Source organism: Scyliorhinus canicula, chromosome 23, assembly GCF_902713615.1.
Source record: "Scyliorhinus canicula chromosome 23, sScyCan1.1, whole genome shotgun sequence".
NCBI classification, from domain to species: domain Eukaryota; kingdom Metazoa; phylum Chordata; class Chondrichthyes; order Carcharhiniformes; family Scyliorhinidae; genus Scyliorhinus; species Scyliorhinus canicula.
The window spans coordinates 9,274,021-9,291,078 of NC_052168.1; the positions used below are offsets into that span (position 1 = coordinate 9,274,021).

A 17,058-nucleotide genomic window follows, 5' to 3' on the forward strand; every position below is an offset into this window, starting at 1 on the left:
TCTGCACCATAGGGATTCTATAGGTAATACGGTGCTTTGGGCAACAGTTGGGTTTGCACAGGACCCCTAACACATTGGTATTGCAGGCAATCAGCAGGAAAAGCAGCAACTAATTGGCTGGTCGAAAGATGGTTATGGCCTTGACTGTTAATTAGGCTGGAAGCTCTTCCAGGATTTCACAAAGTTCTCTATGAGAAAAGTGCAAAAACAATTAGAAATTGGGAAATGAGAATGCAGTCCGATCAATTTCCCAATTAGTTCAAGATTTCTGCTCTTCCAACAAAAATAAAATACCCTCGGAAAGGAAACAGACATCCTTAATTTTAGAATACTATTTAGACACTAATGTCCTTGCTTTGATGAAATGTTCACAGACGCCACATAGCACAATAAGAGTTTCAGAATGACCGCACGGTAGAATGGAAATCACTGTTACATTAAATAGAACAACAGAACCCTACAGAGCAAAAAGAGGCCATTCAACCGATCGAGTCTGCACCGACCCTATGAAAGAACACCCTACGTGGGCCTAGGCTTACTCCGCCACCCTATCCCCGTAATCCCACCTAACCTACAGGTTAATTTTTTTATCATGGCCAATCCACCTAACCTGCACATCTTTGGACTGTGAGAGGAAACCCGCACAGACACGGGGAGAACGTGCAAACTCCACACAGACTGTGACCCGAGGCCGTATTGAACCCGGGTCCCTGGCGCTGTGAGGCAACAGTCACTGTGCTTCGTGCCGCCCCCTTTTTTTGTTTAAAATCTCTAAACAACCAAATAACTCACTTACAAAAATCTACATGAAATATGCTACCTATTTTCAGCAGAGTATACTTGAGACATTGCTATTTGGAGCCAGTGGATGTGGTATATTTGCAGCGACTTTGAACAAGTCTCGCATACGAGATTAGTGTAAAATCAAAGCACATGGGATTAGAGGTAGTGTATTGAGATGGATAGAAAACTGGTTGGCAGACAGGAAACAAAGAGTAGGAATTATTGGGTCTTTTTCAAATTGGCAGGCAGTGATTGTGGATACCGCAGGGATTCACAGTATATATTAATGATTTAGATAAGGGAACAAAATGTAATATTTCCAAATTTGCAGATGACACCAAGTAGGGTGGGCGGGTGAGCTGCAAGGAGGATGCAAAGATCCTTCAGTGTGATTTTGATAAGTTGAGTGAGTGGGCAAATGAATGGCAGATGCAGTATAATTTGGAGAGTTGCAAGGTTATCCACTTTGGTAGCAAAAACAAGAAGGCTGATAATGATCTGAATGGCCATAAGTTAGGAGAGAGGAATATGCAATGAGACCTGGGTGTCCTCGTACACCAATCACTGAAGGTAAGCATGCGGTACAGCAGGCAGTAAAGAAGGCAAATGATATGTTGGCCTTCATAGCGAGAGGATTCCATTAGAGGAGCAGGGATGTCTTGCTGCAATTATACAGGGCCTTGGAGAGGCCACACCTGAATAGTGCGTGCAGTTTTGGTCTCCTTATCTGAGGAAGAATGTTCTTGCTCTAGAGGGAGTGCAGCAAAGGTACACCAGTCTGATTCCTGGGATGGCGGGACTGAGGAGAGATTGAATCGGTTAGGATTGTATTCACTGGAGTTCAAATGAGGGGAGATCTCATAGAAACCTATAAAATTCTAACAGAACTGGACAGGGTAGGTGCAGGAAGGAAGTTCCCAATGGTGGGGGTTTCCAGACCAGGGATCACGGTCTGAGGATACGGGGTAGACCATTTAGGACAGAGATGCGGGGGCATTTCTTCATCCAGAGAGTGGTCGGCCTGTGGAATTCGTTAACACAGGAAGTAGTTGTCGTTGATGCCAATAGGTTGTATGTTTTCAAGCAGTTAGATACAGCACCAAGGGCGAAGGAGATCAAAAGGATATGGGGGGAGATGGAGATGCGGGATTAATAAATATTAGAGTCACAAGTAGGCTTACATTAACACTGCAGTGAAGTTACTGTGAAAAGCCCCTAGTCGCCACACTCCGGTGCTTGTTCGGGTACACTGAGGGAGAATTCAGAAAGTCCAATTCACCATACATCCTTCGGGATGTCTGGGAGAAAACCGGAGCAGCCGGAGGAAACCCACGCAGATACAGGGAGAACGTACAGACTCCACACAGACAGTAACCCAAACCGGGAATCGAATCTGGGTCCCTGGCGCTGTGGAGTAACGGTGCTAACCACTGTTCTACCCTGCCGCCCATTGGATGATCAGCCAGAGCTGGAGCAACTCTGGTCACCACAAAATAGCAAGAATGTGAGTGCACTAGAGGGGGTGCAGAAGCGATTCACCAGGATGTTGCCTGGGAGGAGCATTTAAGTTATAAAGAGAGGATGGATAGGCTTGGGTGTTTTTGTTCGAGAAGAGGAGACTGAGGGGTGACCTGATCGCGGTGCACAAGATTATGAGGGGCATGGACAGGGCGGATAGGGAGCAGCTGCTCTCCTTAGTTGAAGGGTCAGTTATGAGTGAACGCAAGTTCACGGTCAGGAGCAGGAGGTTTAGGGTCTGGAATTCCGTCTGGAATGCACTGCCAGGGAAGGTGGTACAGGCGGGTTGCCTCACATCCTTTTAAAAAGTACGTGGAAGAGCACTTGGCCCATCATAACATTCAGGGCTATGGACCAAGTGCTGGCAAATGGGATTAGATAGGCCGATCAGGTGTATTTCTGCGTCGGTGCAGACGCGATGGGCCGAAAGTCCTCCTCCTGCTCCTATTTTCTATGTTTCAATATTATAACAAGTTGCACAACTCCATACATTTATGAATTCCATAGATAATTATAGAAATAGTTTTATTCTTTTATAAATACATACAAGTATGGCCAAATCTAGTCAAAATTCAGATCTTCATTCCAAATATGTTGGGAGTTTTGTAGCAGAAACTGAACATTAAAACACAGTACGTGGTCCAAGATTAAAGTGCTATTATTAGATTACTAATATTGCTATTGCACTAAATGACATCTAATGTGGTTTTTTTTATTTTGAGTATCCAATTATAATTTTCTTCCCAATTTAGGCGCAATTTAGCATGGCCAATTCACCTACCCTGCAACTCTTTTGGGTTGTGGGGGTGAGACCCGTGCTGACACGGGGAGAATGTGCAAACTCCACACTTAGTGATCCAGGGCCGGGATCAAAGCCGGATCCTCGGCGCCGTGAGGCAGCATTGCTAACCACTGCGCTGCTCACCTTATGAGTATCTACGTGACCTTCTGTGTTTCTGATTGTGCGCAGCAATTGGCTGCATTATCGAATCATAGCAGGAGTTCACTTGTACCTCTGCCAGATCTTTGCAAGAGTTCAATCCAATTAATCACACTTCCTGCCACTTTCCCCATAACCTTGCAAACTCTTCCTCTTCAAGTATTTATCCAAGTCCTTTTTGAATGTCATTAGATACGTTTCTGCTACCCTTTCAGGCAAAGCACTCCAAATCAATACGCCTTGTAAGAACAAATTCGGATTGCATCTCTGATTCTTTTGCCAGTTACCTCAAAAGTCATGACATCCAATTACCAACCCCTTGAACCACTGGAAACAGTTCTGCCTTTTTATTCTATTAAAATCCTTCAGAACCTCACGCACCGTTATCAAATCCCTGCTTAACCTTCTCAGCTCTAAAAGAACAATCATATCTTCTCCAATCTCTCTTCCTAACGGAAGACTCCCGGTACCGTTCCAGTAAATCTCCTCTACACCCTCTCGTGGCCTGAGCATTCTTTCTAATAGGCAGCATCCAGAATTTGACAGCATGCTCCAGGTGGAGCTGTAAGTGTATTGACAGGAGAGTAGAAACAAATGCATCTGTTCACAACATGTGAGGGATGGTGTACGTATGAATAGGTTCAGCTGTACATATGAGAGAAAGTATTCGCCCACACACGAGAGACAGATGGATGCACAAAATGCAGGCAAAGCTGCAAAAGTGAAGCAGGCGGCCAGGGCAAAAACCCAATCAGCCTCTTCTGCCCTGGACCTGTTGATGACCATGTTAGCCAGAAACAAGCGCAGACCTCGGAGGAGATCTGACACGCACAGCCCACTATGCACTGGGTGGTCAAAGATCAGACTGAGAGCGTAGCAGTGAAGAGTGGCCAATGCTCCGCACCCAAGCTCTGGTCATCCCCATTGCCAGGCCCCCGGACACTGGTCCAGCCCGTTGCCAGGCACCCGGACCCTGGCCCAGCCCGTTGCCAGGCACCCGGACACTGGTCCAGCCCGTTGCCAGGCACCCGGACCCTGGCCCAGCCCGTTGCCAGGCACCCGGATCCTGGTTGAACCCGTTGCCAGGCACCCGGACCCTGGCCCAGCCCGTTGCCAGGCACCCGGATCCTGGTTGAACCTGTTGCCAGGCATCCGGAGCCTGGCCCAGCCCGTTGCCAGGCACCCGGACCCTGGCCCAGCCCGTTGCCAGGCACCCGGACCCTGGCCCAGCCCGTTGCCAGGCACCCGGACCCTGGCCCAGCCCGTTGCCAGGCACCCGGACCCTGGCCCAGCCCGTTGCCAGGCACCCGGACCCTGGCCCAGCCCGTTGCCAGGCACCCGGACCCTGGCCCAGCCCGTTGCCAGGCACCCGGACACTGGCCCAGCCCGTTGCCAGGCAGTGATTGACAGCTGCACCGCCCCTCGCGCAGGCAGAGTTCAAACTGCGGGCCCAACGTTCCATCCTCAACGGCCAGCCGGGGGCCCCGCGCAGCTCCTCAGCATCAGCGCCGCCGCTACCCCCAGCCTCGCGTGACGGCGACAACCCGCTCCCAGGCTCGCTCACCCTCCTGGAGTTGCACAGACCGGCGCCGATGAGACTGAGCAGCAGGAAGCGGCGCAGGTACGGGGCCGTCTCCATCGCGGCAAGCGGCGAAACTACAACGCCCAATGCACCGTGGGATGGCGGCGGACCGCGCGCCCGCAGCATGACGGGACGCTGGAGGACCGTAACGCCCAGTGCAGTGAAGCCTGCCGGGACCGCGGAGGACTATCTCTGGAGGTCCAGCAGCTTGGCCACCTTGGCCAAGTGCTGCACAATATCAGACATTTGCAGTCAGAGTAGGTGGGAAAGGAGCCATTACCCTGAGCAGAGGGGTGGGAAAGGGCATAGATTTAAAGTGATTGGTAGAAGGATTAGAAAGGAGATGGAGGAAAGATTGTTTCACCCCCCAGGACTTGCAGGGGTCTGGAACTCACTGCCCCGAGGCGGAGAGAGATGGTGTTTTAATCAGCGAGGGAATTGGGGCTTACGGGCGTAAGGCGGGAACGTGGAGCTGGGGATGGTCGCATGAGATCCGTCACAATCTCATTGAATGGAGGTTTGACCCGATGGGCCCGCCTCCCTCCCATGTGGAGTGATCTAAGGGGTTGCAGAGGCAGAAACCATCAACTCATTTCAAAGGTGTCTGGATAGGGTGGCGCCGTGGTTAGCGCTGCTGCCTCATGGCGCCGAGGTCCCAGGTTCAATTCCCGGCCCTGGGTCACTGTCCGTGTGGAGTTTGCACATTCTCCCCGTGTTTGCGTGGGTTTCGACCCCACGTGGGGTGGCACGGTAGCACAGTGGTTGGCACTGTTGCTTCACAACTCCAGGGTACCAGGTTCGATTCCCGGCTTGGGTCACTCTCTGTGCGGAGTCTGCACGTTCTCCCCATGTCTGCATGGGTTTATTCCGGGTGCTCCGGTTTCCTCCCACAGTCCGAAGATGTGCAGGTTAAATGAATTGGCCATGATAAATTGCCCTTAGTGTCCAAAAAGTTATGGTTGGGTTCCCAGGTTACGGGGATAGGGTGGAGATGTGGGCTTAAGTAGGGTGCTCTTTCCAAGGGCTGGTGCAGACCCGATGGGGCAAATGGCCTGTAAATTCTACGAAAACCCAAAAAGATGCATAGGATAGGTGAATTGGCCATGCTAAAATTGACCCTTAATTGGAAAAAATAAAAAGTGTGGATATGCACTTGAGTGGTGGAAGTGTTTCTACATTTTCGAAATATCTGGATGAGGAAGTGGCAGTGTGTAAATTGCTCCATGGGAGCTAGCAGAGCCATGGCAGGCTGAATGGCCTGTGCTGTAACGGTTTCATGATTCTAACCATCCCACTGCTGCCCCTGCTATTGCCCTCACCTATGTAATTCTAAAGCTGCTATTTGCTCTCAAATCTCCCGTCACCTTCAATATTCTGTGTGGTTTAATCAATTTGCAATTATATAGCACTTTTCGCAACCACCAAATGTCTTGAAGCACTTTATAGCTAATTAAGCACTTTTGAAGTCACCATTGTGATGTAGAAAACGCAGTGGACAATTTGCCCACAGAAGCAAGTGCCCACAATTAGCAATGTGATCTATAGTTTCCCTACAAGGTGGAAGGAGGCCATTCGGTCTATCAAATCTGCACTGACCCTCTGAAAGTGCACCCTGCTTGGATCCATTCCCTTGCTCTATTCCCGTAACCCCACCTAGCTTGCACATCGTTGGACACTAAGGGGCAATTTATCATGGCCAATCCACCTAACCTGCACATCTTTGGACTGCGGGAGGAAACCGGAGCACCCGGAGGAAACTCATGTAGACTCGGGGAGAACATACAAACTCCACAGTCACCCGAGGCTGGAATTGAACCCGGGTCCCTGGCGCTGTGAGGCAACAGTGCAGATAATGGCCGGATCATCTTTTCGTTTTGATTGGGGGATAAAGATTGGCCAGGAAGCAGGGATAGCTCCCCTGACCTTCCAAATTTTGCCGTGGGATCTTTTATGTTCACGTATAAGCTGCCGGATGGAGCCATAGTCAAACGGCTCAGCGAAAAAGTCAGCCCCTCCAACAATGCCGCACACGAGTATCAGACTTGATTTTTACGCTCAAGTTCTGAACTGGGACTTGAACTAAGCCAGAGCTGCCAATATAAATGTTTCAGTCTTCCGTGTTCGGTCTTCATTGATGCACAGTGGCAGTTCCAAGTTGTAAAAGGCACAATATGCCCTCATACTAATTAATGTGACTCTCCAGAACTTTCTTCAATTCCATACTTTCGCTGCAACCTCCCTCATTAATCATAGAAATGCAGAGCAGGAGGTCCAATTATTAGAAATCTATGATTTCCATGGTTACCAATCCACTTGCCAGAGGAAACAGTTTCTCCCTATTTGCTCTGTCAAAATCCCTCAGAATGTCCCGTTTATCTTAACCCTCACTGCACAAAGGAGATCAATTATAGATTTTCCTATCCCTCCACATAATTGAAGTCCCTCATCCCTGATATCATCCTGCCGATAAACCTCCTCTGTGCCTGCACAAGGCCTTTCACACCTGGACACACACGGTGGCGCAGTGGTTAGCACTGCCGCCTCACAGGGCCAGGGACCCGAGATCAATTCCAGCTGTGGATGTACCTGGATCTCGGAGACTGCAGCGGGTTCAAGAAGGCAGCCCACCACCACCTTAAGGGCAATTAGGGATGGACAACAAATGCTGGCCTAGCCAGTGACACCCACGCTCTGCAAGTTTCATTGTACCACTTCATTGTACCACTTCCAACTCATTTTTTGCTCGGACATCAAAACTGGAATTCATTACCACCAGTAATTTTCCCATCTTCTTCTAATCTACCGGCTTGGCATCGCTAGGGCGGGAATCGCCTGTCCACCATTTTGAAATTTGAGAGGTGTCTGTGGATGCTTTTTAAAAGGGCGCTCTACATTTCTCTTGAAACGTATTTGCTCAGAATGCAATAATGAAGTACAAAAAACCCTGTAAAACTTCAAAGAATTAGATCGTTTTCATTAAAGTATGTTAATAGACTTGCTGCATGCACCTAAGCCGCCATTTTGAAATGTTGCCAAGTGACTGAACAGCAGTTGGATGTTTCCATTCACCTTGACTTCTAAGTAAAGCAGTTAATGCGTGCTGATGACTCATTAACCACTTCAAAAATCCGGGATGAATAACTGGTTGGGAAGCACATAAATGAGGATTAAAAGGACGAGCAGAGAGAGAGGATCAAATGTCGACTGGAACATGATGGTTGCTATGGATATGTCAACACTTGTCAAATCCAAGGTATCAGACTTTCAGTCACATGCCGGCCAGCCAACCTCAGAGGAGTTATCACGAGCCCGGAAAATCTTCAGAAGCTCCACCAAATAAATTGCATAAACTTTAAAAGTTAAGGGCAGCACAGCGGCATAGTGGTTAACACTGCTGCCTCACAGCTGCATGGAAAATCCCACTCCCCCAAACCCAATCCAAAATGGCTGGGCCCTATCCTCAACCCGGCCTGACCCGATGACCCTCCCAACCGCATGGCCCAACCCAGCCTGCCTCCCCCACCCCACCAATGTGGCCACACCCCATTGCACTGACCCACCCCCCCCATGTCCGACCTCCCCATGTCCCTCCTAACCATCCCTCGATGTCTGACCCCACCCCCATCCCCCACTTGCCTTCTCCCCGGCCTGTTATTTTCAAGTGTATCTTCAGTGAACATCTTAGCAACCATTAATTCAAATACAACCCCCAAAGACTACAACACTAAGTAATCCTTTAAGCTTTCCTTTTAACATCCATACAACTTAAAAACAAAACCTTTAACAGAAGCACATCAGGTTAAAGTCACTACTGAAAACCTTTATAATTCTGAATTCACCAAATGATCAAGAGATAGTCTTCATGGCAGAAAGAACAGCAGTACAGCTGCCGTGTCTGGCTTCAGCTCCAACACTGAAAATGAAACTAAAACACACCCTGCAGCAAACAGCCTAAAATGAAAGTAAAAAGCTGACAGACAGCACAGCTCCACCCATTCTCTGACATCACTGCAGTAGTAAACACCCATTTCTTAAAGGTACTCTCACTACAGATATTTATATACACACCCATTTATAAACACCCATTTCTTAAAGGTACTCTCACATGACAACAGGCACTTAAGAAAATCGACGCATGTAAATGGGTATCATGAGGCGCTCCAAAGCTGATTGCCAATCCAAGGAAGTTGTGGCCCATTATTATAATATAATACGTTGCAGTACTTCTTTAAGGGGCTGTTCGTTAATTCGTTCATCTCTTTATCTGAGATGCTCAAGAGTGTATAAAGAGACGGTTTAATTTAATTTGATAATTTCCAGTTAAAGTTTTGGTATCTGTTACAGTGAAGTTACAGTGCCTCTTTGCATGGGTTGTTCATTGGGTTATTTGTTTCTGGGTCTCCAAAAAAGGCTATAAAGCAAGTCAGCTGGAAATCTGTGGGCGTGGGTGCGCCACCTGCAGACTGGAGGATCTCACCTACAGAGAATTCCGCTCACCGTTTTTAATTCTCTTTTTTTGGGCTGGATTTTAAAAATAAATAAATTGTAATCCTATTAAGACGACAAAGGAATGCAACCTGCATTCCACCCAAATGGAATGAAAAGGAGACATCCAGACCACCCCACCCTATTTCCAAATCCCCCCCCCCCCGCCGTCCCACCATAGAAAGGGGTGTGAATGACGTTCATCTCCTGTTGGATTTCACACTATCTTTAAACTCTTCAAAAGTTGCTGAGATGAGACATCAGAATACAATTATCTGTTCTACAAAACAATGGCTAGAACAGCAGTGGTAATTGAATTACTCTGGAATATACAGCCAGCAGGGCTTTTAAGTTTTACCAAGCCAGAGGGAGCACAAGGACGATCAGGGCATTATATTGAAAAGTTGCAAGAAAGCGGTTGCTCTCTCTCTCTTGCGGAGCTAGTGCGCCCAGATTTGGAAAGTAACCACCCCAAGAAGAGAAATTTACTGCAAACCGACATCTTTTGGGAATAAAAAAGGTGGAGGTCTGCTCCATACAAATACTTCCTAGAAGACAACCGAACAAAATAGCCACAATGTGGAATTGTCACATTGAGACCAGCTAAAGGATAGTTAATGGTATGTGCTTGTGATTGTTTATCTTCTTCACAAACTGTAAAACATCTTTAAGCCTATTTACTATCTGCACGAGTGTCTGTGTGGGCGCAGGGAACGTGTGTGACGTACGAATGGTGTATGCGATTTACTTTAAATTTGGGAAGTAGAATAATAATATAATCATCGCTTATTGTCACGAGTAGGCTTCAACTAAGTTATTGTGAAAAGCCCCTAATCGCTACATTCCGGCGCCTGATCGGGGGAGGCTGGTGGAGCCAATAAACCTACCTTGTTCTTTCGTTTAAGCAAAGAAAACTTGTCTGGCTAATCCTGAATAATTTGAAAGCGCACACAGTGAGACTCCTGCAGTATTGGCAAAGCACATCCTCACTAAATCCATTTTTAAAAATCTGTTCCGGTCAGACTTGAGGTGCTATAAGAGGGGAGTGAATTTTTTTCCCCGCTCCTCGCGAGGTCAAGACACGAACCTTGTTTCATCCTTCAGCAACTGGCTTGGAATGGAGTTAACATGAGGTCAGAGGGAGGTTATGCACCGCTGCCTCATGGCGCCGAGGTCCCAGGTTCGATCCCGGCTCTGGGTCACTGCCCGTGTGGAGTTTGCACAGTCTGCCCGTGTTTCGCCCCCACAACCCAAAAGATGTGCAGGGAAGATGGACTGGCCACACTAAATTGCCCCTTAATTGGAAAAAATGAATTAGGTGCACTAACTTTATAAAAAGAAAACATGAGGTCAGGAAAGGCACCATGTAAATGCAGATCTTTCTGTTGATATAATGCAAGGAAGAGATGCAACTGGAGCCAATGTCAACACTTAGTCCATTTATTTCAAGCCTTTTTAGACATTCAGGTTTGATACAATTAGCAGCTGACAGGAATAGCAACACAGACCATTTCCAAGTTTCAGGCACATTTCATCATCGTTGAGATGCCGACCACCCTCCCACACATTATTAAATATATTTTTACAGATTAATGACGGATTGCCTCTGATCCTGGAAGGAAGTGGGAGTTGAAAGCCTGGATCAGAGGGAAGATGAATGATAAGTCGAAGCGGGGGCAGGGACTGCTGGTGGGCGATCAGGGCAGCCGCAATGTTGCCGAGACGTCACAAAAACAATGAGGGTAATCCCTCTCGACAGAGGCACTGTCTACAGACAGTCCCGTCAGTCTGCTGCTGCACACTAATCAGAATTACTCCAGACAAAGTGGAGAAAACGCTCAGCAGGTCCTGCAAGCGTCTGCAGAGAGAGAAACAGTTTCAAAGTTTCAGGCGAAGGTGCATTCAGCAGAACTGGGAAAGCTTAGAGCTGCGACTGATTTTAAGCAAGGCCAGAGGCAGAGAAAAAGATTGAGGGAAGGGGGGATGATGGAGAACAAGTCTGTGTGTGGAAGTCAGGAGCGTGTCAAACAGCAAGCACAAAGCTCTTTTCTTCAAAAATCTGTTTCATTGATTGCGAAAAGTTTTGAGGTGTTAATGGCGTCTTAATTGTATTGTTACGATGCACAAGTATGCAATTAAATACCTAGATCACTTGTAAAACCCACCAGTATATTTCAGGCCTTCCATGACCGGTGGGGGCTGGTGTGCATCATCACTCCTGGCAATGACGCTTTGGTTTAGTTAGCCAAATTCCCTTTGCCATTTTGTTTCAGTTGCTCACCAAGGGCTGCCTGCCTTTTAATTCAATAATCTTTATTGTCACAAGGAAGCTTACATTGGGGCAGCACGGTGGCACAGTGGTTAGCATTGCTGCCTCAGTCCAAAGATGTGCAGGTTAGGTGGATTGGCCATGATAAATTGCCCTTCGTGTCCAAAATTGCCCTTAGTGTTGGGTGGGGTTACTGGGTTATGGGGATAAGGTGGAGGTGTTGACCGTGGGTAGGGTGCTCTTTCCAAGAGCCGGTGCAGACTCGATGGGCCAAATGGCCTCCTTCTGCTCTGCAAATTCTATGATATCTCATGCCGCCAAAGTCCCATGTTCGATCCCGGCTCTGGGTCACTGTCCATGTGGAGTTTGCACTTTCTCCCCGTGTTTGTGTGGGTTTCGCCCCCCACATCCCAAAGATGTGCAGGCTAGGTGGATTGGCCACGCTAAATTGGCCCTTAATTGGAAAAAATGAATTGGGTACTCTAAATTTATATTTATATAAAGTAGACTTACATTAACACTGCCGCGAAGTTACTGTGAAAATCCCCAGTTGCCACACTCCGACGAGTGTTCGGGTACACCGAGGGAGAATTCAGAATGTCCAAATTACCTCACAAGCACGTCTTTCGGGACTTGTGGGAGGAAACCGGAGGAAACTCACGCAGACACAGGGGAGAACGTGCAGACTCCGCACAGACAGTGACCCAAGCCGGGAATCGAACCTGGAACTTCACTGTTGTGAAGCAACAGTGCTAACCACTGCGCTGCATGCCGCCCAGAAAGTGACAATTTAGCCATCTGCAATGTTTCACTGTAACGCCATCGGCTGCTGCTTTGAATGAGGGGGAGATTTGACTGACTGATGACGATTTCATCCGCGAGTCCAAACACCCTAGGTTGCATTGAGAAGGTGAGACCTTCAGGATTAATGTCAGGTAGGAATTGAGCCCGGGCTATTGTCATGGCTCCACATCTCAAACCAGCGTCCAGCCAAGTGAGCTAACCATCCCTTTTTTTTTGTTCAATTTACCGATTTCTAATTTTATTCAAAAAAGAAAGAGAATAAAGAGGGAACGCGGTTACCAAAATTTCAAACCTTTGATGAGAAACTGGTCTGCAGTCAATCACAGAGGAGTGTTTTAGAGACGACAGTTGCCCAGGATGAAATTAAAGGGCTTTACATTGAACTATCTCAGGTCAAAGCCCAGAAAGTGGCCATTCGGCCCGACCCGTGCATGCCAGAATCCACACGAGCCTCCTTCCACCAACTTATCCCACCCTGCCAACATAACCTTCCATACCTTTATCTTCCTCATGTACTTCTCTACATTTCCCTTAAATGTGCCCGTCCAATTCAGTGCCATGGACTCTCTGGACAAAGAGAATTCCCTATTCAATTCATCAGTCACCCTCCTGTATTAATGGGCCCTAATCTTGGTTTCTCCCACCTGGAAATATCTTCTCTACCAATTGTTCTAAAGGTGGAGCTTTTGTGATAAGGTTGTTTTGCTGCCCGAAGAAAATGGGTCTCAACTTGGCACCGCTGATCCTGCAGAATCGACATCAGGGGCATATCAGATGTCGTCCTTCTGCCACGCGGACTGATCATCAATAGTCAAGTCGCGTTCCTGCTTAAACGACTGGAGCCAGAAATCTCCGGCCATTTTGATTCTCTGTTGCCACGGCAGCGCACCCCCCACCCACTGAGGAGTAGGCCACTCGGCCCCTCGACCCCCTTCCATTCGATAAGATGACGGTTGATCTCATTTTAACTGCGCACTTCACATCCCTGCCGTACCCCGATGACCTTTCACCCCCTGCCTTGAAGACGTTTCCAACCATTGACATCCCCATTCACCTGGGCCAGACGGGAAGATCCCGCCGACTCAAAGAGCTGCGGCCTGCGTTCCCGCCGACTTTTGAGGAGGAGAATTCCTTCTGAGGAAGAAAATTCCAAAATCTCACCACCCTCCGTGGGGGAATGCCTCGTAAATCCCACCCTGCGCGCTGCACTGTCAGGAGTTCCATCTTTCAAGGTGAGGCCTGAAATTTGAGTTTGCTTTTCCAAACAGGAGTAAAAGGTCCCGCCACACTACATCAAAGATTCGTAGGGCCGGTTCTCCTCGGCGCCATGGCCAGCCCCCTCCACCAACCTCATCAATACAAATCCATCGGATCCACACAGGGGAGAAGGAGGCCATTTCACCCATCAAAGTCTGCACAGACCCTCCGAAAGAACACCCTACCTGGGCCCACGAGGTGGTGATCTGGCCGTGCTCGCATTGCTTTTTGAGACAGAGGGCTGGGTGCAAATTGGTGGCTGCGTTTCCAACATTAGAACAGCGGATTAGAGTTCAGAAGTACTTTGTTGGCTGAAAAGTACTTTGGAACATCCTACGGTTCTCGAAACGAGTTTTAGAATAGTCAAGTAAGAAGTCTTACAACACCAGGTTAAAGTCCAACAGGTTTGTTTCAAACACGAGCTTCCGGAGCACGGCTCCTTCTTCAGGTAGAGCTCCTTCTTCCTGAAGAAGGAGCCGTGCTCCGGAAGCTCGTGTTTGAAACAAACCTGTTGGACTTTAACCTGGTGTTGTAAGACTTCTTACTGTGCTCACCCCAGTCCAACGCCGGCATCTCCACATCATAGAATAGTCAAGCCCTCCCTCCCGCCCCGGCCGGATCTTCCAGACCAGCCGAGGGCAATACTGGGGCAATGGGGGGCATTGCCCCAAACCCCCCACAACCCGCGGTGGGATCCCTCGTGGGTGGGGCTAGCGAGCCGTGCAAAGCAGCATAGACATTAGTGGGACTGGGAAATCCTGTTGCAGGCCATCAGTGAACACCCACTGCTGCTGTCAAACGCACTATGGGGCGCGCAGAAAGTCCCCCCCCCCCCCCCCCCCACCATCTCTGCAACCTCCTCCAATCCTTACAGAAGGCTGCGTCCCCTCCAATCCTGGTCTTTTTTTTTGTCCATTACTTTATCAGAGTTGCAAAGCCAGATCTCAAGAGTGTGGACAAAATCCTGGTCTTTTAATGTCCCCAAATTGAAACCACTTCGCCCTTAGCGGCCATTCTCATGGAGTTCTGCCACTCTCTCGCAAAACCACTCCGACTATCTCCCTCTCTCTCTCTCTCTTTCTTTAAGATCTTCCTTAAAATCTGCCTCTTCGACCAAGCTTTTGGTCATTTCCTTCTATTGGGGCAGCACAAGTGGATAGCACTGTGGCTTCACAGCGCCAGGGCCCCAGGTTCGATTCCCCGCTGGGTCACTGTCTGTGCGGAGTCTGCACGTTCTCCCGTGTCTGCGTGGGTTTCCTTCGGGTGCTCCGGTTTCCTCCCATAGTCCAAAGACGTGCAGGTTAGGTGGATTGGCCATGATAAATTTCCCTTAGTGACCAAAAAGGTTAGGAGGGGCTATTGGGTTATGGGGATAGGGTGGAAGTGAGGGCTTAAGTTGGTCGGTGCAGACTCGATGGGCCGAATGGCCTCCTTCTGCACTGTATGTTCTATGTTCTAAGGCTCAATGTCCAATTTTGTTTGGTAACAATCCTATGAAGTTGCTCGGTGTGCTTTATGACATTAAAGGTTGCTACACATTGAGGCACAAGGCTGAAATGCTTTCAGAAGTTAGACGAGTGCATAAGAGAACAGGGGATAAAAAGATATGCTGAAAGGCTGAGATGGGTCTGATGGAAGATGAGACAGGTGTACAAACTCCAACTCAGACTAGTTTTCCCCACTCTGGCTGGGGTAGATTAAAAACCCTGCCTCCTCGCCTTGGGCCACTGGGAGAGAGGAAGCCAGTAGCAAACCGTCATTGCCAAAAGCCGCCAAGAGAAACAGCTCAGCATGAAGCTTCAGCAGGTAACAAGGGCCTGCTCTTGGGAGGTCCGGTGGTCCAGTGGGTTTGTGCCTCTGAGCCAGAAGCTCCGCGTTCCAGTCCCACCCCAGGACTTGATGGCCAAGGAAGGTGCGTTCAGAACGTGGCCAAAACAGGTCAACCTCCAAATCCGTCCAATGGCTGACGGCAAGAGCGGGGGAGACTCCTGGTCAGCCACGAGATGGAAAGAATGTTGGAGCCTCTACCATCACTTTCTACAGCTCCAGAGTAAATATGCCTGGGAAAGAGAGGTTGAGGGCAGCACGGTGGCGCAGTGGGTAAGCCCTGCAGCTTCACGGCGCTGAGGTCCCAGGTTCGATCCCGGCTCTGGGCCACTGTCCGTGTGGAGTTTGCACATTCTCCCCGTGTCTGCGTGGGTTTCACCCCCACAACCCAAAGATGTGCAGGGTGTGGATTGGCTACGCTAAAATTGCCCCTTAATTGGAAAAAATAAATTGGATACTCTAAATTTACAATAAAAAAATAAGATAAAGAATACACAATGGGTCACTAACCGCCATTTTAGTGATGTTATTCCGCTATCAGAGAACCATCTCATGATCTCTGTGAACCAGGTACGTCACTGAGGAAGGAAAGCGTTTAATGTTGTCCAGAAGGAAAAGGGCAGCAGATACCTGGGAATACCATGACCTGTGAGATCCGCTCCAAGCCTCCCACCTTTCCTCACTTGGGAATAGATCACCATTCTTCACTGTCGTTGGGTCAAAATCCTGGAACTCCTTCCCTAACAGCACAGTGGGTGTACCTATACCTCAGGGAATGCAGCAGGTTCCAGAAGGCGGCTCGCCACCACCTTCTCAAGGGGCAATTAGGGATGGGTAATAAATGTCGGCCTAGCCAATGACACCCACATCCCGTAAATTATTTTTTTTTTTAATTGTGAGGTAGTATGCGATGATTTGGTCATAGAATCACTACGATGCAGAAGGAGGCAATTTGGCCCATCGAGTCTGTACCGACCCTCTGAAAGGGTACCCTACCTGGGGTCAGGCCCCACCCTATCCCCTTCATCCAGTAGCCCCACCTAACCTAACCTCTAACCTCCAGGTCACCAAGGGGCAATGGACCATGTCATTTTTATACCATAGATCAAAAGCCACATCCAATTTTAAAAAAATATATTTTTTTTCCCCCTGTAGCCAGTTCAGCCGAAAGGTTTTTGACCTGAAACGTCAACTCTGTTTCTCTCTTCACAGACACTGTCTGACCTGCTGAGTATTTCCAGCACTTTCTCTTCTTACTTCAGACACCCAGCTGGAGCGTTCCTTGCTTTTGAATCAATATATGCTCGATGATTTAGCGGAAGGTGAATCCTGACGATGGGCATTCTGCGTTTTTGTGACAGTCTAACGCAACGAGGTCTGATGTTTACAAGATTTGATGGGGTGGGGGGGAAGTATTCAGTGGGACCCTTCCATCACCCCGACCCACACAATGCCAACCCCGCGTCCAAGTTCTCCCCCAGCACTCTCGTCGGGAGCTTCACTTGGAGACAGTCGGGAGAAAATTGCACCAAATGCTCACAACAAACTGAACCATCACAGCACAGAGCAAAGAACAAAGAAATACCCAACAAA

The 17,058-nt window shown here is 48.6% G+C and overlaps 1 protein-coding gene across 1 annotated transcript in view; it reads right to left on the reverse strand.

The window, feature by feature from the left end:
- The window catches only part of emc10 (ER membrane protein complex subunit 10), a 48,680-nt gene extending 43,695 nt beyond the window's left edge, over positions 1-4,985 (reverse strand). Inside the window, exon 1 of the mRNA XM_038783517.1 lies at positions 4,806-4,985. Within this exon, the coding sequence (XP_038639445.1) occupies positions 4,806-4,949 (144 nt within the window). The 5' untranslated portion in view covers positions 4,950-4,985. The remainder of the gene's footprint in view (positions 1-4,805) is intronic.
- Positions 4,986-17,058: the final 12,073 nt, after the last annotated feature.